Source organism: Pipistrellus kuhlii, unplaced genomic scaffold (genome assembly GCF_014108245.1).
Source record: "Pipistrellus kuhlii isolate mPipKuh1 unplaced genomic scaffold, mPipKuh1.p scaffold_m20_p_17, whole genome shotgun sequence".
Classification (NCBI taxonomy): domain Eukaryota; kingdom Metazoa; phylum Chordata; class Mammalia; order Chiroptera; family Vespertilionidae; genus Pipistrellus; species Pipistrellus kuhlii.
In genome coordinates this window covers 8,436,314-8,456,651 of record NW_023425482.1, presented here as the reverse complement: position 1 = coordinate 8,456,651, position 20,338 = coordinate 8,436,314, and the positions used below count along the sequence as shown (strand labels likewise).

Here is a 20,338-nt window from a genome sequence, read left to right as displayed (position 1 = left end):
TGCTTTCCTCACAGGACAGCACAATCTCCCACCAGCTACAGAGCTTTGGGGAAATAAGCGTTATTCATTAGACATAAAAAGCAACGTAAGTGAATACCTCCAAGTCCTAGAAACTTTGTCATTCAAAACTCAGGTGACAAGTTTATTCAATCCCTAAAGATGGGTCCTAAGTGTCTCCCTTACAAAACATCAGCTCCTGGGAGGAACTGCGTGGCACACACAACCGAGGCCACAGCAGCTTCCCACACCCACTGACCAGGCACCAGCAGCTCCTGTGTCTCGTTTCACTGTCCCGACCATGGCGAGGAGCTGACTAGGGAACACAGGACACAGCCTGCATGAGGCAGAACCCTGGGCCTGACTGGAGTCCCTGTGTCAAGCGCATAGCTGCCTCCTGATGACAGATCCTCAGGACAGGACCACTGGGGCCATCAAGCCGGCTCTGGAAGTACCCCCAGGAAAAGGAGAAACTATGGTTTTGTTGTTCCCATTCCTCCTACTTGGCTCCAAATCATGTTTGGATGTCTCCCATCACAGTGGCAGTCAGGAAGCAGGACTGCACTTTGAGACTGTTCCCTCTCCATTCCCGAAGTTTCAGTCACAGAAGGCACAGCTGGTCGGGGACCAGGGGCTCCCCAGAGGTGGGGTGCAGCTTCTCGTCCTTCAGAAGCCCATGCGCGGCTTCTTCCGGTGTGGCTGAGAGCCAGAGAGGATGCGCACCTGCTGCCTGGAGGGGGTGGCCCAGATGCTGGAGGTCTGGGAGGAGGGCAGTGTGGCACCTCCTGGGGTGTCCCTGTGGGATGACAGCTCAGCTGCGCAGTCCCGGAGGGTCCGCTGTGTGGAGGGGGTGGCCTGGGTACTGGAAATCTGGGAGAGAGACGTGGAGGAACCTTCTGGAGTGTTCCCTTGAAGAGGTAGCTTGGCCATATAGTCCCGAAGGGTCTGCTGCCGCTCTGAGGGAATGCCCTGGGCCCACAGATCCTGGGTCAACTCCTGGGAGGGCAAGGCCACTGGGGACCGAGGCCTCGACACAGGGGATGTCCAGTCTGGGCTATGAGGGGCGCTGGTGGCACCTGAGAGGTCCAGGCGGCTGCTGAGCGAGGAGAAGGTATTGGACAGCTGCGTTCGACGCTTGGGCCGCTTCAGCTGCCTCCCGGGCCTGGAGGTCCGGTCCCGCTGCTGCTCCCACCAGGCAGTCACCGGGCCTTCCCAGGCTGCCTCCAATCGCTCACTGAGTTCATCCGTGGGGCCCGGCGTAGGGCCCGGCGGTGGCTCTGTGGTGGGAAGCGAGCCCAGGTCCCTCTGCTGCAGTAGCCGCCCTTGGGCCATGGCCGCTCGGAGACCTTCTGGCACTTTCCCTTCAACCTTCTGCTGCTCCTTGAAGCCCAGCAGATGGCGGTGGGAGAAGGTGGGTGCGGCCCACACAGGCGGAGCCGGTGGCACCTTCAGCAGGGCCTTTAGCCACCGGCGACAGCAAGCAGTGGCCTGGGGGCTCCAGGAAGCCGTGGGGGCACAGCAGTTGGGCCTGGGGTCACTGGGAGGCCCGAGGTCTTCCCGGAGGTGGAGGCACTGGTGGAAGACATCTCCAGCCGTGGAGAGTTGGAAGAGCGACAGGACTGGTGAGGAGGAAGAGGGTAGGATGGTGGCAGCCAGACCTGAAGGCAGAAATGACAGTGACTCTGAGGCCGGCCAGGGGTGCAGCCCCCTAGGCTCGCTCCCTCAGCCCAGCTCACCTATGGTTGGCGCTTGGAGACGTTCCTGCAGCTGCCAGTGACTCCTGGGCTCCAGCAGGGGGAATGCGGAGAGGGAGTCGCTCCTGGAAGGGAGAGACTGGGGGTGCCCTGCCAGCCGGGGCGTGGAGGCCCCCTCCCCTGGAAAGAGGACAGGCAGCTGAGGTCCTGCCCAGGCTCCAGCCCTGCCCATCTCCCACGCCCCTCCTGCCCTCACTGGACCTCACCTGTGATGTGCAGCAGCTGCAGCTGCCCGCCCTGGCCTCCGAGGAGCAGCGGCCGGGCGCAGCCAGGGCGGGGTGGAGGCAGCAGCTGGGCCAGCAGGGGGGCCGAGGGGAGGTTGTGGTCCCACTTCAGCATGGGCACCAAGGGGAGGCGTTCATCCATGAGGTAGAGTGAGAACTGGAGGCCCAAGCAGAAACGAGACAGAGGAGTGTAACCGAGATGGAAAAGAGGGTCTGATGTGGCCCCACGTGGCTTTTAGGAGGTGTGTGAACCCCAAGAGGGCATGCACTGTGTCTGGCCCTGGCCATCTCTCCACCTTCAAGTGCCCAGACCCACACAGGAGCATTTCCCAAGTGGGCAGCACCACCCTTCATCCTGATGGCACAGCTGGAGAAGGGATCTCAGGAGAGGTGTGAGGAGTCTTGTCACATAGAAACCCAACAGGCTTTCACCCAGCCTTCTCCTGACTCACCAGAGCCTGGAACCCATGCTTGACACACCTACTAACGCAGTGTGTCTGTGTGTGTGTGGGGGGGGGGGGGGGGGTGCACGCGCAGTGTGCACCCCAGACCCTCAGAGCTCCTCCTTTCCAGAGCACAGGGGGGAACTGTCCAGCTTTGCAAAGACTGCTCCCCACTCTATGCCTTTTCTCCTCACCTGGCCCATCTCCACGGGCCCCTCAAAGCCCTGCTCAGATGTCACCCCCGAAGGCTGTACCCACCCGCCAGTTAGCATGTTTCAGCCTCAGACTCATTAGGGTTTTGTGATTCTTACTTCACCTGCAGTTCGCTGTCCCAGGACCCTCTCTAGTAGCTGGCTGAGACAGTGCAGGAGGGACGGGAGGGGGAAGGTGGCGCTCACCTGGGTACAAATGAGATGGAGTGTGGGCTGCAGAGAATCGGGGCCGCACTCCCCCAGGTACTGGGTCAGCAGGACACGTTCCCCTTTCTGGCATGATGCTTCTGCACCCACACGGAAAAGCAGCAAACCACAGCCGGGCGGGCCCTGGGGAGAAAGCCAGGTCAGCCCCCCCACAGTCCGAGGTTTAGGGCACCACCAGGTATTGGATTCCCTGGCCCTGCTGCTTTTCATGCCCTGAGGGAGGTGCCCTGCCAGCCCCCACTAACCCACTGCTGAGCCTGTGACAATCCCCCAGCCCTCACCTGAGTGTCGATAATCTTCACTCCAGTGCGGTCACCCACAGTTAGGACCCGAGGGTGGGCGGTGAAGTCTGCCCAACGCCAAGGAGACGGGTCCCGAAACACGAGGGTCTCAGGATCCTTGTAGATTTGCCGAAGCCTTGGGGAGACATGAGTGGGGGGATAGACAGGTGGGCTTGGGAGATGCGTGGCAACCTGGCCCTGGGTCCAGGACATATTGTGTGGGAAGTACGGGTTGCAGTTCAGGGGGAGCTGTTTGTGGGGTGGAAGGTTTTTGGGGAAAGGGCATTACCCGTCGTGGGGTGTCCACAGACAGACGGCTCCCGAACGGCTGCAGACGACCAACTCCCCGGGCAGGTGAGGGCTACAGGGCATAAATGTGATTAATGCTTTGCCACCCCCTTCTCCCATGTCTATCTCTTTGCCAACCAGCCCCATTCTGCCCCCTACCTGAGGTTGATCCCCGTGGCCCCCTTCTCAACCTTTAGCACCTGGAGGGGGACTGGCCGCCCCTGCCTGCTGACCTTCCACAGGGCACAGTGGTAATCAGAACGGACAGCCAACAAAGCTGAGGAGGGGTGGAGAAGGTGAAGGTCAGGGTCAGGGTCAGGCTCAGGCAGCAGGGGAGGGAAGTAGTTAACGGTCTTACATTCTCCCTGCACGGTGCAGGTCACCACCTGACGGACAGGTCCCCGGAGCTGAATGTGGCCAGGTTTCCCAAGGATCCGAGGGTCACTGCCTGGGGTCAGACGGACCTCCTGGAAGTCTGGGCCTCTCGCTAAGGACAAGTGCTACGAGCTTGGGTCAATGCAGGGCCCCCCAACTCCTTGCCCTTCCGTGGACCATGCCAAGAGCACCTCCTCCACCAGAGGGAGCTGGCTGGGATCCTGCCCAGCAAGAAAGGATACACAGCTTGTCCAGGGCACCTCCTGCAGGGTAGACCAGCTGCCTGACCTGGGGGGTCCTTCCGGGCAGCCAGGCCAATGCACCTCCAGTGAAAGCATCGTCTAGGAGCAGCTGCTCCCACCGCGTCGCCAGCTCCTCATAGAGCAGTTCTCCCAGGAGGCTCGACACTGACTTGCCCAGGATTGGGTCCCCGAGGATGGAGAAGCGGCGCTGTCGGTGGCTGAAGTAGGCCCAGGGACACCTGGGGACGAGAGGATGGCAGGAGGACCAGGCTGTAGCGGTGATGAGGAGGACCGGGTATCGTCCCCAGAGAGGTGAAATTCTCGCAGGTGCAGTAGACACATTTTTAATCTACCTAGAATTTCTTCCTATAGAAACCAACCCACCCTATTCCCGTGCCCTGGTTACTTGAGGACTCCCATCTCCCCAGCCATCGTGACTGGCTCACAGATGGGCACGGCACCCACGCCAACCGGCAACACCCTTCCTGGGACGTCTAATGGTGCCTCCGGGAAAGTCACTAGCTCTTTCCTTGGAATCATAAGCCATCTTGCTGCACTTGGAAACTGCCTAGGAATTAAGCCAGGCAGAGGCAAGAGGATGAGAAAATAAAGAGACAGAGCCCTGTTTCAAACATTATTTAAAACTCTGGATGCAGCCATGCCTGCAGCCCATGAATTTAAATCCCCAGATCCCTTAGGCTAGTGGAATTGGGAGTTTTATATGAGTGTCATGGCTCCTGATTACACAGGGTGGGAGCCATTGTGATGGAAACTTGGACCCATCCATGTCTAGTACCTTCCACATCCTCACCACCAGCTACGTCTACCCACCCCATCCTTTCTCACTAGCCACTTGCCCCCAGGGCTGGTGTCCACCGAGGTCCTCGAGTATCCTCTTCACACTGACCACTGTCTTCTTCTTAGAGTAGCTCTGCATGGAAAGGACTTGTCAAGCTTGCACCCTAGGGCTCACCCTGATGTGAGATGTGAAACGGGAGCCCTCTCCTGGCCGACCAGGGTTACTCACCCGTGGTCCCTCCAGGTTGAAATTCTCCAGCATCAGTTTCCCCAAGGAGGAAAAGGCTATGTCACCATGGTCCCACAGGAACCGGCTGAACTGCGGGAGGAGAGGACACCGGGCCATTAGGCACAGCTCCAGCCACACAGCACTGTCCACTGCGGGGCCACTCACCTGTTCAGTAACGTCTAGCACAGCCTGGGGCTGTCTCCGGAACTTGGGACCTCCCCGGAAAAGCAGGTCCTGGGCAGTCAGGCCAGGGTCCCAGGGATCTGAGAGAAGGGTAAGGTTGGGGAAAGGGTCAGTCCTGGGGACTGGGAAGAGCCCAGAAGTGGGGCCACATGTCCCAGGTGACTGGAGGTACCCAAGGGTGGAGGGCATTAGTGGGGAGAGAGAAGGCTCAAGGAGGAGGGAGGAATGGACAGAGTGACAGGGGAGCAGCTTGGGAGAGGACCCCCAAGGACCAAAACCCTTACCTGGACCAGGAGGCAGCAAGGGAAGGGGTCCAGGGGTGTCCGGCTCCCAGAGCAGGCCTTTGGCCAAGTGTGGCGCCCCATTCTGTGGAAACGCGACCATGACAACAATATAGCATTGAGTGCACTTCCAGGACAGGCCCTGTTGCCAGTACTTGTCTTTTATTAACACAATCTTCACTGTGAAGGAGCCTGCTGAGTTGGTACGATGATCATATCACTTTACTGATGAAGAAATGGAGGCACAGGGAAGCTGTCACTTGTCCCAACAGCAGCCAGAAAACTGAAGGGCTGGGTTTGAACCCAGAAAGCCTGACTACAGTCAGTGCCTTTGACCTCCAGGCTGCACTGGCTCTCCAAGGAGCCCCAGGAACCGTTCCTGACTGACCCGAATCCTAACCGATTCTCATTTCCACTCAGGACATCTCATGGACTTCTTTCGGACACCCACAGGCCACCCCATTCCCCACTGCAGGGCTGAGGGTGGCTCAGCTCAAACACTCAGGAGATGGAAGAGCTGACAAGCCTTGACCGGGAATCAAACCGGCAACCTTTAAGTGCATGGACAATGACCAACCAACTGAGCCACACTGGTCAGGGTGGCTAGTGGTTTTAATATAATACTTATTATCTGGCAATGGGATACCAGACAGTAATTGCTATTATTTGACTTACACCCTTCCTCGTCTGGGAAGTCCCACTCCACCCTCCCCAGGCCCCCACCATCTCTTAATTTCCATACCCGCTTGCTTCTGTTTGGAGTAAGCCTTGGCCGGCCTGTCTCCAAGCAGCAGCCAGGTGGTTTAGGCTCCCAGGGAAAGAGCTGGTACCCTTCCTGTCCCAGGTCTCCCCTCCCCTTCCTGCCGCATCCCCATTGTGCTGTCTCAGCATATTTTTTTGTTTTGTTCAAAGCTATTATCACACTTTGTAATGATTTTGTCCTGTGGACTGCTCACTTGTCTAGTCTTCCTCCATCTAACCCGAAGTTCCACTGGGACAGGGATAAAAATCCGGCTTATTCATGTTGGATTCCCAGGGCCTAATGAGGTATGTGGCACATTGTAGGGGTTGTTCAATTGAGTATTTGCTGAGCAAATAGGGGAAGGAGAGTCTGGGGAGAGGAAGGAAAGAGCAAGCCAACAGCTCCTGCTCAGTAAGCCCTTTGTAGGTGGTAAGTCATCCCATGGACCCCAAAGGAGGGGATTCCGCTCAGCCTGTGTCTTGGCAGACATGCCACTCTATACTCCTGCCAACTGGGGTAAGTACTAGAAAATAGAGGCCAAGTGAAGGTCCCCACCCCGGAGCCACAGGGCTCTCCAGCCCTCCTCACCTCGGAGTTCTGGGGCAGGGACTCTGGCAGGGTCAAGGCGTCTCTCCAGCTGCACATGAAGGACGTATCGGGGACATCGCTCAGACCAAGGGGGCCGGTCATAAACAACGCGGGGCGGAGGGAGCTGGGGAAGTCCATCCTGGAAGACACGGGCCTTTCCAAAGGCGTGAATCTGACCGACGGCCTCCAGGGCTCCTGGGAGAGTGAGTGAAAAGATTGTCAGTTTGATTCCTGGTCCAGGGCACATGCCTGGGTGTGGGCTTAGTCCCTGGAGGGGGGCATGCAGGAGGCAGCTCTCACATCATTGATGTTTCTCTCCATCTCTCCCTCTTCCTTCCTCCCTCTCTCTCTCTAAAAATCAATAAACTATTCTTTAAAAAATAAAACCAACTAACCAACCATGAGGGAGGGGATGGCAATGGGCCAAGGGTGTGGATTTAGCTACAGTAGCTAGGAAAGCCTTATGGAGAGGGTGGCATTTGGCCCAGCCTGAACAAAATGAGGGCTGGGAACCTCATTAGGAAGACGGTTCCTGTCAGAATAGCAAGTGCAAACATCCTGGGGCAGAAAGTGTTTGAGAAATAAGGAGGAGGCCATTGAACGAACAAGAAGAGTGGTAGGGGATAAAGTCAGACAGGTGGTGAGGAGTCAACTTCTATCATTGCTGTTGATTTTCTAATGACATATTTGTAAGACTACCCATGCCCTATACTCCACGCTACACTCTTTTAATACTAACTCAAGTTCCCCAAAGCCAGGGTCTGAGACTTATTTCTCTGTTAATACAGTTCCTTCCAGAAAATGTATTATGTGTTGAATAAAAATAAACTTAGTGAAAAAAGCTTTGCTAAATACAAAGTATAAGTAGCCATATCATCCCTCTTTTTTAATTAACATAAAAAATAATAGCAGTGCTCCCTTACTGACTGCAAATGCCTGCCAGTCACGGCACTATATATTTTATTCTTCTATTTGCCCTATTTTGGAGTTCAGGAAACTGAGGCTCAGGAAAGAGCCACTTGCCCGAGGCCAACAGCTTGATCCCCCATCTGATTCAAAGTCCAGGTTCTATCCCCGCTACTCTCTGGTGCGTCCAAAAGCAAACACTAGCCTTGGGGTCTTAGGAAGCACAGATCTTTCCCCTTGGAAGTGCCACTGCATTTTATCAATTTATCCTGTGAGCTCCGTGCATCCATGAGTCCTCACGACCATGCAAAATACCCGGCACAGTAAATACTTGGCAAATGAATGAGTACGTTTCTCTGGCAGGTCAGCCTCATTCTAATTGTGGTTTATATGCAATGTCTTATCCCTTCCACTGGACTGCAAGTTCTCTGAGGGCCAGAATCGTATCTGATTGATTCCTGAATTACTGATTCATTCCTGAGTTACTGGTATGTCTGGCTGCTGCTGTCATTTTCTTTTCCAAACCCAGAGCAGAAAGTAGCAGGGACCAAAGAGGTGCTCAGTGAGTCCTTGAGAAAACAACCCTGGCTTCCACTGGACTGACTGTACCAATGGCAAGTTAAGGAGCAACCAAGCCTCCTAGAGATAGATGGCTGCACCCATGATAAACCAGCCCACACACCACCTCTCTAGCTCGTCTCTAGTTCCTGGGCTCCAGTCACCCTCACCTCCTCTAGGTTCTCCCTCACCAGGCTTCTTTCCACCATGGGGCCTCTGCACACCACCTGCTTCCAATGAGTGCCAGCGCCCTTCCTTCCCACCTGCAAAACCCCACTCGCCCTTAGGTTTCAAGCCAGGAAGCCTCTCCCAGCTCCCCCAACCCTATCCTCCCACAACACCCTGCTTGCTTCCCCCAGAACACGCCAGCTATGGGCAATTATCGATACATATTTAAAGATGAAGCTGTCTGATTAAAAGCTGCTCTAATAGTCCCCACGGGAAAGGGACTTATTTATCCCCAGTGCTTTGGTATCTGCTACACCGTAACCACCCGTACAAGTAAGCTGAAGGAACAAACCCAGGAATAAATGAACGAGAGGAGCAAGGGACCTAACGGCTTCAAACAAGCCTCAGACAAGGCAGCCCCGCTTCCCAGCCTCACCGTGGCTCTCAGGTCCCTTCGGACCGTCCGCCAAGGCTGCATCACGGCCACGCGGGACGCGGCAAAAAATGAGCCCGTCGCAGGGGGTGGGTGCGGGGGTCCGGGCGGTCCCTCCCAAAACACACCCCTACTCGGCCCGTCCCCTCAACCCACCTGTCCCGCTCCTGCACCAGGCCTCGGAATTCCCACAGCAAGCACAGTCTGCTGGCTCCTGCCACGCCTTACACCTGTAGGAGGTAAAGCCAGAGGCTAATCACCCACTCTGCAGATGTCAGGTGGCTCATCCCTAAGCCACACCGCTCCCGGCGGTGGACCCCCGCAGAGGGGACCCAGCTCTCCGGGGCCCCCTCTCCCCGCCGTCCGGCGGCGCGCGCACTCACGTGGCCCCGACTTCGCCACGCTCGTCTGGGAAATGGGCTTCCACGTGACGCTCGCCCGACCCTCGTGACACAACGGAGCCCAAAAGCTGCACCGTTACTCCGGCAACCCTCCCGGGATCACATCCACAGCAGCGCCCAATGGTCTTCCGGGCCTGGACGGAAGAGCTCCCTCCGAGGCAGGAAGTCCCGCCTCCAAGGCTGACCTCACGGGCGCCCAAGAGCGCCACCTCCCGGGCGGAGGAGGAATGGGAGTGCCGCCAGTGCCCTGGGCAGGAGAAATACCTAACTTAAATCCCAAGAGTGAAGGCCATTCCACCTCTGCCAAACGAACTTCCTATTCCTCGGGGTTCTTGTATTAAATTAGTTTACTCAACAAAACAAAACAAACAAACAAACAAACAAACAAAACCCCACCACGCACCTACTATGAGCCAGGCACTGGATTATTCAGTAGGAATCTTAATGGTTGTCCTTATACCCTATGAAGCAGGCTTTACAAGTAGGGAGGTCATTTGGAGCCAATGGAATAAGCTCAGTCTGCATCTCCATAGTTTTGGTGAAAATGCAGTGGAAGGATATTTATACTTTTGACTAAAAAATTTTTGGACATACAGTTTTTCAAAAATGTTCAGGTATATATACAAAAATATTGAAGTCTATTTTTATTAGTTTCCTTTTGCTGCTGTAACAAATCACCATAAGTTTAGTGGCTTAAAACAATGCAATATTGTAAGGTTCTGGAGGTCAGGAGCCTGAAATGGGTCTCACTGGGCCAGTGGTCGGCAAACTAATTAGTCAACAGAGCAGCAAACCGCGGCTTGTGAGCCGCATGTGGCTCACAAGCTTCAGTTTGCCGACCACTGCACTGGGCTAACATCAAGGTGTCAGGACAGCTGTGTTACCTGCTGGAGACTTCAGGGTAGAACCTGTTTTTTTTGTTTTGTTTTTTGCCTTTTCCTTCTGCAAGCTGCCTGCATTCCTTGGTTCATAGCCCCAATCCATCTTCAAAGCCAGCAATGGCCAGTTGAGGCTTTTTCATGATACCATCTCTGATTCGGATTCTTCTGTCTCCTTCTTCCCCATTTAAGGACCCTGGTGATTACACTGAACCTACTCAGACAATTCAGGATAATTTTCTTATCTTAAACTCAACCTATTAGAAACCTTAATTCCATCTGCAAGCTTAATTCCCCGTTGCCATAAATATAAACTTTATAGGCTGTGGGAATCAGGTCTGGACATCTTTGAGGAACCAGTATTTTGCTTACCATTCTTATAAGGCACTCATCCAGCTTCTGCACTGGGAAGCCCAATCCATTTCTTTCTCTCCTCCTTCTTTTCTTTCTCTAAACAAGCTGTTATGTCATCTTTTGTCACTTATATACTGTATACTTAACATACAGTAAAGTGCACAAGTCTTAAGTGTACAGCTCACTGAGTGTTTACATATATAACAAACCCATGTAACTATCACCCAGCTCAAGACAGAGAGCATTTCCATTACTACAGAAAATTCCCTGGGGCCATGTCTCAGTCAATAGCCCCTTCAAGAAGTGACCTCGTTTCTGACTTTTATCACCATAGATTAATTTTTGTTTCAAGAAATTAATACAAATACAATCATGCAGAAGTTACTCTTTTTAGTCTGGCTTTTTTCATTTAACAAGCCAATGAGATTTATCCAAGTAGGGTACACAATAGTATTTTGTTTCTTTTTTAAAAAAAATTTATATACTGCCATTGTATGAATAAATTGCCAATTGTTTATGCAATTTCCCATTGGTGATGTTTCTGGGTTTGGAAATTGTTCAAATCTTTTTGGGTAGCCATCATCTCATTTCTGAATACCTGCTGTGCTGGTGTCCTATCTCCTAAGCCTAATTCCCTAATTCTTCCCTCTGCACCCCACCCCAAAACCAGAACTGTTCTTCCTGGTGCCAATCCCTGAACTGAAGGAGGTTGAATCTACTCAGCCCCCCACCTCTGCTCTCTCCAAGTCATGCATTCCTGGTTCTACCAGGAACTGTTTCTCTTATGCCCCAGTATCCACACCGCCACAATCCTGTTAGCACTGTCAGTCCCAAAGGTAGCAATCTTACAGACAGTGAACCGAGTTATTGGTACTGTTTCCCCATTCACTGGCTCCTGCAAGACTCAGTTAAATTTTCAGCTCCCTTCAAGCAATTCTGTTGCATCATAGCAAGCCCTATGTAAGTTGTCTTCATCCCTAATTTCACCTTAATTTTGTTATTTCTCCTTCACCCCTAGTCCCTCATTTTAAAGGATTACTGCCTATGGCGTTTTTATAAGCCAACTCAAAATCCCTTTGGAAGGATAAAAGGGTAGGGTACCAAATGTTTAATTTTGGCTAAAATTAAACATCTACCGTTGGCTGCAGGAAGGCATATAGTTCACAGTTTAAAAATGTAGATCCTAGCTCTAGCCAGTTTGGCTCAATGGGTAGAGCGTCAGCCAGCGGACTCAGTGGTCGGCAAACTCATTAGTCAACAGAGCCAAATATGAACAGTTCAGCAATTGAAATTTCTTTTGAGAGCCAATTTTTTTTTTAACTTAAACTATATAGATAGGTACATTGTTATTAACTTAATTAGGATACTCCTAAACTGGCCTTGGCTAAAAACTCAAGGGGCCAAAGAGCCGCATGTGGCTCTGAAGCCAGTTGCAGTTTGCTGACCACTGTGCGGACTGAAGGGTCCTGGATTTGATTGCCATCAAGGGCACATGCCCCATTGATCGGGCTTGATCCGTAGTGGGGAGGGGGTATGAGGAGTAGGTGTGGGAGGCAGCTGGTCTCTCTCCTCTCTTTCTTTCTGAAATCAATAAAAATATATAAAAGTAAAATAAAATAAAGATGTATTGTACATCCTAAAGATGCCCCAGGCCTGCTTCAATGGAGAACACCTTCATTTATCTGACGAGGACCTCCAGGCTCAGCTAAGTGGCTCGGGGCCGGCTGCTAGGATGGCTTTGGTGTCAGGACATTCTTGAGCAGGAGCCAGGTGGAACGCTGGACTTGGGGGGAGGGGGGGGTAGGACCACCCCAGGGCACAGTGTACCCAGACCCCGACCCCACACTCTGCCCCGAATCCCCATCCAGGCCACGACCATCCAGGAGACTGGCCCTGCCTGTAGCTGGGAGCACTGGCTGCCTCAGTTCTGTGGGCTCTCATTGGCCAGCAGCAGGCAGGCTCTCGCCGCGCACGCGCACTGTACGCTGCATCACGTGCCCCCCACATGGGTGGCGCCCGGGTCGTGTAAAAGGGCACAAGCGGCAAAATCGGCCCGCTGTCCTCGCATCGGCATGGCCTCCCCAGCCAGCACCGCATCAGGCGCTGATGACGGGGGCCGCAGGAAGCTCCGCCTGGCAGCTTCATTGCAGATCAGCCCCAGGCGTCCTTCCGCCAGCCGGGGCCACGACTCCTGGGAGCCGCCGCCTGTGCCTGGCATGGAGGACCATAAGGGGGGTGGGCAGGCCTTGGCCTCCGCTGCGGGGGGCGCCTGTGGGCCCTTAGCAAGGGCTGGAGTAGGAGGGCTGGGGACGGCTCAGGCACCGGAAGACATGGGGGGGCAGAAGGGAAGTTTCCCGAGGGTCTCTGTCCCCCCTGCAGGGCTCTCTGGGGACTTAGCGAAGGCGGCCAAACAGCTGGGCCTGCAGCTCAAAGACCTGCCGCCCGGCCAGGCCGTGGCCTTGCTCACACAGTACGCAGCCAACCTGGGCGTCTCCCTGATCTTCCGAGAGGACCAGACGGCAGGTGAGGCCCAGCGGCCTGGGAGGGCAGCACGTCCCAGGCCAACTCTAGATGAAGCAAGGGGAACCTTGAGCCTGAGCCTGGGACCTGAGACGGAACCCTGATCCCTGCCCGCCTACCCCCCCACCCCCCCCCCCCCCCCCGACCCTTCACCTCCCACCTACACACAAGGCTGTGAGCAGCAGGGTGCTAGGACCACCAGCTACTCTGAACATCTAACTGGCAGGTCTCGGCAGGGTGAACATTATCCCCATCTGAAGCGTGTGGAGGTTAAAGGACGTGCCTCGAGCTACCTAGCCTTTGAGCACTTTTTTTGAAGGCCGATTACATGCAATTACAGTTGCCATTCCAGCATTGGAGATAGATTGGAGGCCAGCCCCTGACTTAAAGATGTTATCAAACAGCTTGGTAATGGGAACACTGCATAGGGATATAATTGTTACTAAGTCATTTTCTCTTCCTCAGTGCATCCGTCTACTGAATCAGACAGACACACAGAACAGTACGCCAGCTCCCAAGTTCAGGTTCCCAACCTTAAGCTAGTGCATTCTTAGTCTCTAAGGAGATAGCAAACGAATCATTCCTCAAACTGTTGGAACCTCTTGTAAAACTAAGAAAACCCCAAATGAACAGCTCAGAAAGAGATAAGGTATTAAAAATGTAATCTGGGATTTATTTTAATCAGGTATGATAGGATAGCAGACATGAAAATGATTATCATGAAAGAAATAAATACAGGTCCTAGAAATTCGAGGCATAGCTTTACTACACAGGATTATGTGGGAAGGGGTCAGGATGGGTTAGGAGGCAGAAGAGGGAGGGGAAGAGCAGGGCCCAGCGCCTTTATGGAGTTTTCTCTGGAAAGAATGGTGGAGGCAATGTAGGCATGCTAAGTAAGCTTAGGATTGAGTAAGGAGGCGAGACCCTACGCTTACGGGTTCTAGTTGCTCCTAGTTTAAGGTGACTAGACGTCCCGCTTTTGGCGGGACAATCCCGATAAAAGCGGGACACCTGGTCACCTTACCCTGGTTGTGTGGTGTCTGGCCCTGGGTGATTTAGAGTATGAGGACTCGAGGAGGAGTTGGATGGTTGGGGTGTGAGGTCTGGATTGGTTAGTTTCTCTATCAGAGGTGTGCTCACAGGGGAGTCATTTGCTATCTCTAGGATTTGGTAGCCCTAGAAGGGGAAATCTCTATAGGATCAAGGGTCCAACTGACAGAGAGCATCAAGAATACAGAAGATAGATTCAACACAGATGATAATAGCTAGCATTCATGAGTTCTGGATGGTGGCGCAGGCACCTGAACTCACTGAGTCCTCACACTATGAAAGGGCGGTACACCACTGTTACCACCGTTCTAAGGTGGGCAGGCAGGCCAGAGGCTGTAGCTGCAGGGCACAGAGTGAACCCAGGAAGCCTGTGTTCAGAGCCTGATTCCTTCCCTTCCCCTCTGTTCATTGTTTACATGGTTAGGCCTGGTTTTTAGTCACTTATTTTTATTTTCTATTTTGACAGAATTTCAAAGAATTGTATAAAAGAACTCCCGTAAACTCTTCACCCAGCTTCTCTACTTTTGCTTGTGTGTGCCTCTTTCTCTCTTTTCTATATATTTCTTTACATAGAGGTATCCACATTGATTTTTTTCTGAACAACCTGAAAGTTAGTTCACCCCCTAAATACTGCAGTATGTATTGCCCAAGAACAAGGACATTGTCTTTGTAACTGCAGTACAGTGATCTAACTCTAGACATTGAACGTTGATAAAATACCATTACCTGACTACCATTCAGATTTTGCCACTTGTCCAAAAAATGGCCTTTTCCCCCCAAACCAGCATGAACTATTATATGCAGCTGTCACTCCTCTTGAATCTCCTTTAATATGAAACAGTTCCTCAGTCTCTTTGTCTTCCAGGCGTTGATGTTTTGAGGAGTCTGGGCCAGTTGTTTTGTAGAATGGGGTTTCGGTTTCCTCAGGCTCGGGTTCAGGCTGCACATTTTTGGCAGGTGCCAATGGGCCGGACATCCCATCAGGGGGCCTGTGGTCTGTTTGTCCCACCACGGCAGTGTTAGCTGGGAGGGCCTGACTGGGGTAGTGTCCAACAGGTGTCTTCACTTTCCCTCTGTGCTTAGCCAGTCATGGGGGGGGGGGGAGTGGGCAGTGAGGGGCAGCATCTGGAGGTGATTTGCATATCTTGTTCCCTATAACACTGTTACCTCATTTTTAATGATTGTTGCCAGATTTGTTTACTGCTGTGCTGGCTGCTGTGTGTTGGTTTTCTGCTGCCAGCCTTCTTTCTGCATCTACCAGTTGCATTCCTGATGCCCTTTTAAAGTAGGTGAATCTGAGGCTAGTGAGCAGTGCTGAGATGGAGTTATAAAACAGCAGTCCTTTTGGGAAACAGTTTAGCTGCAAGTACCAGCAACCACCATAAGTTTATGCCCTTTAACCAAGTGGTCCCAGTTCTAGGATTTTCATGTCTCTTTTGTGTCATAAGTAACACCTGAAACGTTAGGGTTTGCTAGTTGAAACTTTCAAATGTAGAAGAGAACGAGAGTCATGTGTCTGCGGAAAGGCAGCGGGTGCTCTGAGCTCAAGTCGTCATCAGAGAGCAGCAGGCCCTGCATTTGGGTCCTGGCACACGGCCCGCCCTTTGTAAAACGGGGTCTTACAGACTTGTTTCAGAGGGGCTGTGAGGACCCTCTGAGTGATGATGGCCCAGCACACAAAGGCACGTAGGAGTCAGCAGCCTGTCTCTTCGGCTGGCCACCAGGGTGTCCAATGTCAGAGCTGGGGCTCAGGTGGGGCAGATGTCCCAGAAGGAACCCAGGATCGACATGAAGTTCAGGGCACATCTTCACAGCCCGCTCCTTCCCTAGATCCCTGCTTCTCCTTCTCTGTGTGTGCGGAGCTGGATGGGGTGGCCTGCCCCGTGGGCATTGCCAACAACAAGAAGGAGGCCAAGCAGCAGGCGGCTCTCTCTGCCCTCAACTACATCCAGAAGCAGCTGGAGGGCCCAGGTAAGGGGTCAGTAACCGGGTGACTGAGCCCAGCTGGGGGTGGGGGCTGAAACCCGGTGTGCATGCGCATGTGTGTGGGTAGGGCTGGGTTGCTGCAGGGGCCATTGGGCATTAGGACAAGACCAGTAGGGAGCTGGGGAGGGGCATGTGAACTGATCCTCGCACTAATATCCTTTGAAGCCTGCCCATCCAAAGGGCAGGGCCTGCTAAAGGGGCACCCAACAATGGAACCCCTTGGCTTCTTGAAGGACAAAGAGAAGAGGGCAGACCCTGGCACTCATAACGACCCATCCCTTGTCTCTCTTCCAGAGTCCCCAAAGGCCGCCAGCAAGCCTTCACCACCCAGCGACCTGAGTGTAGGTAGGTGGGCCCCTGTTGAGCTGACCCCTGTGGCGAGGGAGAAGGGCACGGCCTGTGAGGTCCCCACCTCTGCCCTCTCCCCCGTGTGCAGAGAACATCCTAACCCACGAGCAGCGCTGTGCAGCTGTGGTCAGCGCTGGCTTTGACCGCCTGGTGAGTGAGACCTCACCGTACTGGGCCTGTAAGGGGACTGTGGCTGCTGTCATCCTGGAGAAAGGTAGGGGTTGCCCTGCCATCCCCCGCATGTCCCCTCCTTCCCCCGCGCCACCTCAGGCCCCGTGGGCCCTTGCCTTGCTTAGGCCAGACTGAATCTGCTTTCTCCTCTCGCAGAGGTCCCGGGTGCCAGGAGCCACACCAAGGAAATCTACAAGCTGGTGGCCCTGGGCACGGGCAGCAGCAGCTGTGCTGGCTGGCTTGAGTTCTCAGGCCGGCAGCTCCACGACTGCCATGGCCTGGTCATCGCCCGCCGGGCCCTGCTGAGGTGAAGGATGGGCCAGGGGCACACCCTGCGGTGGCCGGTCAGGAGCGGCGTCTCCCAGCTGCGCCTTTACTGTCTCTTCCAGATTCTTGTATCGGCAGCTCTTGCTGGCGACACAGGGTGGTCCCAAGGGCAGGGAGCAGTCTGTGCTGACCCTCCAGCCCGGGCCTGGGTTCCCCTTTGTCCTCAAGCCCCGGATCTTCATACACTTCTACATCAGCAATACCCCCAAGGGAGCTGCTCACGACATCTAGTATGTGGGAGCTCCCATGGGGTCCCTTGGGGTGATGGGTTGGGAAGGGCAGTGCTGGGTGGGGTCAGAAGAGCGGTCCTGACGGGTGTCCAATGTCCTGTTTCCTCCCGTCTCTGCAGCCTCCCCCCACCGCCAACACCACCGTCACGGTCCTTTGAGAGCGGCCTGCTGCACAGCGCCCCCTTCCGCCTGCAGGCCCACATCGGAGGGGAGCTGAAGCCTGTGTGCTACCTGTCCCCCACTGTCCGGGACACCCACGTGGGCTGCCTCTCAGCCAGCGACAAGCTGTCACGCTGGACCGTGTTGGGGGTGGGTGGCGCCCTGATGGCCCACTTCCTGCCTCCCCTCTATGCCACCAGTCTCGTCCTGGGTGAGGAGCCTGAGGGGCTTGAGGGTGGAAGGTGGGCTCTGGGTGGGCTGTGGGAGAGGGTGGTGACTCAGACTCTGTCTGTGCCTTCTGCTCCCACAGCTGATCCCTGCCATGACCCCCCCACTCTGAGCAGTGCCATCCACACCCGGCCCAACCTGGACAGGGTCTCATGCCTGCCACCTCCCTACACCCGGACCATGCTACACCTATTTTCAGGGCCCCCTGTGGCTCCTTTGAACCCCACCTCCAACACCTGCCATGACTTAAGCCTCAACTGGAGCCTGGGGGACTCTGATGTCGAGGTTGTGGATGTGACTACCGGACGTGTGAAAGCTGAGTGAGAAGGGCCTGTGTGGGGTGGTGGTGGGGTATGAAAAGGCCTGGTGGGGAGGGATCCCCATTCCCCTGCTGTGGGATAAGAACACGCATCTAGTTACAGGTCAGGTTCTAATCCCAGCGCAGCCTCTTGTAGCAGTGTGACCACGGGGGCTCCTGTCACCTACCCCATGCCATCCTCGTATCCCCCTGAGATTGTCATCACATGAAGGATGGCGTGAGGGCCATGGTGCAGACTGCTAGTTCAGTTCACCTTTTCCCTCCTCTGACCTCCCGTCCTTTCTCTCCACCTGCAGTGCTGTCCGAGGGCCTCCCTCCCGCCTCTGCAAGGCAGCCTTTCTCCGGGCCTTCCGCCAGGCTGCCCAAGCTCTGGGCAAGTCCCACCTCCTGGCCCTGAAGACCTATGAGGAGGCTAAGGTCAGCTCCTTCCCTGCCCTCCAGCCCTCTTTCCCCTGCACCCCTAGCAAGCACCCTCTCCCACCGCGCTCCTCTCCCACCCTAGGCTGGGCCCTACCAGGAAGCGCGCCAGCAGCTGTCCCTCCTCCTGGAACAGCAGGGCCTGGGGGCTTGGCCCTCGAAGCCATTGGTGGGCAAATTCAGGAATTGAAACAGACTTCCCGGCGCTGAGGTCCTGAGCTGAGCTAGACACCACTGAGGAATGCTGTTTCTGGGGGAGGGGGGTGGTTGGGGGAGAACGGTGGGTGCCCAGTGGAAGTTGGCATTGGAGGGAGGGCCTGGTATGGTGGAACAGTGGGGACTGCTGCAGATTTGGGCTTGAATAAAGAAGCTCTTTCTTGAATAAAGAAGCTGTTTCTGGTCCTCCCATGTGTTGTTGGCTGTTTTGGAGGGAGGGGTAGCCCGAGTTCCTTTTATTTGTGAAGAGAGAAGCCCATGGGGTCCCCTCTCACAGAACTGCTTTTTCGCTGCACCAGCTGTGGCTCCCCCTGCCAAGCCTGCGTGCTTGGGGAGGCCGAGGCTGTGCCGTGTTGGTCCAGACTGTTGGCAGAGGTGTGGGAGCATATCTTCTGCAGGTGTAATGGAGGCTGTCCCCCCTCCCTTTCCCAGGGCTTGACCTGGGGCAAGTGGTAGAGAAGGGAGGTGCCTACTCTTGGGCCCCCCTGCCTCTGGTGGAGCAAGCCTCGTGGGTGTGAGCACCGTGTTGAAGGATGCCTGGATGGTGTGGGCAATTAGTCCCCAGTCAGAAGGGGAGTTGGAGCCCTGGGCAGAGAGCAGCCCCAGTCCCTGCCCTGAAGGTCCCCTGGGTTTCTGCAAGTGGGTTAGAGCCTGGAGCCCTGAGGGTGTACTGGCATGAAGAGTGTCCCCCAAATTCGTGTTTACTTGAAACCTATAAAAGTGACCTGAGAAACAAGGTTTTGCAGGTGTAATTAGTTAAGATGAGGTCATACTGGGTTAGGGTGGGCCCTGAATCCAATGACAGGGGCCCTTAGAAGAGGAGACACACAGACACACGGCCGGCCATGTGAAGAGGGAGGCAGAGGTGGAAGCCAAGGAATGCCCTGAGACACAGGAAGTTGGGGCAGAGGCCTGGAATGGCTGTTCCTCGTCACCAGCCCTTCCAGCACTTTGAGCTCAGACTTCTGGCCTCCAGAGCTGCGGGAAAAGAAATGTCTCGTCTGAAGGCACCCAGATTGTGAGACCTTGTATGGCAGCTCTGAGAAGTGAAGCCTCTGGCCAGCTCTGCACGGTAGCTGCGTTTCACAGCTGCGGAGACTCACAGGGCAGCGGGACTTCCAGAGGAGCACGGGTCAGGTGGGGCTGCAGTTCCACGCAGGCTTCTACCTCCAGCCCTCGGTCCAATCACTGCCTGGGCTGCTGCTGGGTTTGCTCCTGTGACCTTGGACAGAATCCCAACCTCTTTTATAAAATGAGAACTGGATGCTGGTTCCTAAAGTTCCCTCCTAGCCTTGGTATTCTCACTTCTGCTCTTTCCTGGGCAGAGGTGGGAGGTGCAGAGGGTGAGGAAGTGGCCATGGGAGGGAGGGAGAGGGGAGTCCAGGCTGGAGGAGCAAAACGGGTGTTGGGGAGTGTGCATGAGCAGAGGCCGGGAAGAGGAGCAGGGGGAGGGAAGTTTGACCAGGAGGGAGGGTCTCAAAAGCCAGGTGAGCACTGGTTTCCTGTTTGAGCAGCTGTTTACTATCGATATTTACTGTTTAAAACAACTTCTAAGGCCAACCTTGAAATGATGTTTCTTGTGGTTATGTTTTTCAGGAATGGAGAGGATTTTTAAAACTCCCAAACCTATTGATTAGCTCATTTATTACACATTATTTTCCCCAGGAGATCATTTAAGTTGATTTACTTTTTGTGCTGCAAGGGTAAACTACAGCCGAATCTAGAAATATAACAGCCATTCAAACTGCACTTTTATGCAATGAGCCTTTTGATATTCATTAATCACATAATCACTGGGTAAACAAGTTTTTCAAAATGACATAAA

The 20,338-nt window shown here is 54.4% G+C and overlaps 2 protein-coding genes across 9 annotated transcripts; one reads left to right on the top strand and one right to left on the bottom strand.

Moving 5' to 3' along the window:
• Nucleotides 1-128: 128 nt before the first annotated feature.
• On the bottom strand, nucleotides 129-9,446 carry TAF1C (TATA-box binding protein associated factor, RNA polymerase I subunit C). Of its 8 annotated transcripts, XM_036440945.2 has the most exons (15): nucleotides 9,293-9,446; nucleotides 6,845-7,039; nucleotides 5,518-5,599; nucleotides 5,216-5,313; nucleotides 5,051-5,140; nucleotides 4,881-4,954; nucleotides 4,022-4,262; nucleotides 3,765-3,879; nucleotides 3,566-3,683; nucleotides 3,408-3,479; nucleotides 3,119-3,254; nucleotides 2,817-2,960; nucleotides 1,958-2,132; nucleotides 1,734-1,871; nucleotides 129-1,655 (listed from the first exon to the last, which is right to left on the bottom strand). In XM_036440945.2, exons 2-15 carry the CDS (start codon nucleotides 6,980-6,982, stop codon nucleotides 664-666), a joined length of 2,613 nt encoding a protein of 870 aa, XP_036296838.1. In that variant the 5' UTR covers nucleotides 6,983-7,039; nucleotides 9,293-9,446; the 3' UTR covers nucleotides 129-663. The 8 variants fall into 8 exon arrangements, with proteins under 8 accessions (XP_036296838.1, XP_045438601.1, XP_036296836.1 ...); XM_045582645.1 differs by having other exon boundaries at nucleotides 5,051-5,313; XM_036440943.2 differs by having other exon boundaries at nucleotides 3,566-3,881; nucleotides 4,024-4,262.
• A 3,168-nt stretch (nucleotides 9,447-12,614) lies between these two features.
• ADAD2 (adenosine deaminase domain containing 2) lies at nucleotides 12,615-18,688 on the top strand. Its single transcript, XM_036441499.2, has 10 exons — nucleotides 12,615-13,065; nucleotides 15,943-16,083; nucleotides 16,393-16,443; nucleotides 16,535-16,660; nucleotides 16,774-16,924; nucleotides 17,007-17,174; nucleotides 17,294-17,544; nucleotides 17,644-17,881; nucleotides 18,177-18,297; nucleotides 18,383-18,688. The coding sequence occupies exons 1-10, from the start codon at nucleotides 12,615-12,617 to the stop codon at nucleotides 18,485-18,487; spliced, it is 1,803 nt and encodes a 600-aa protein (XP_036297392.1). The 3' UTR covers nucleotides 18,488-18,688.
• The last annotated feature ends 1,650 nt before the right edge of the window (nucleotides 18,689-20,338 follow it).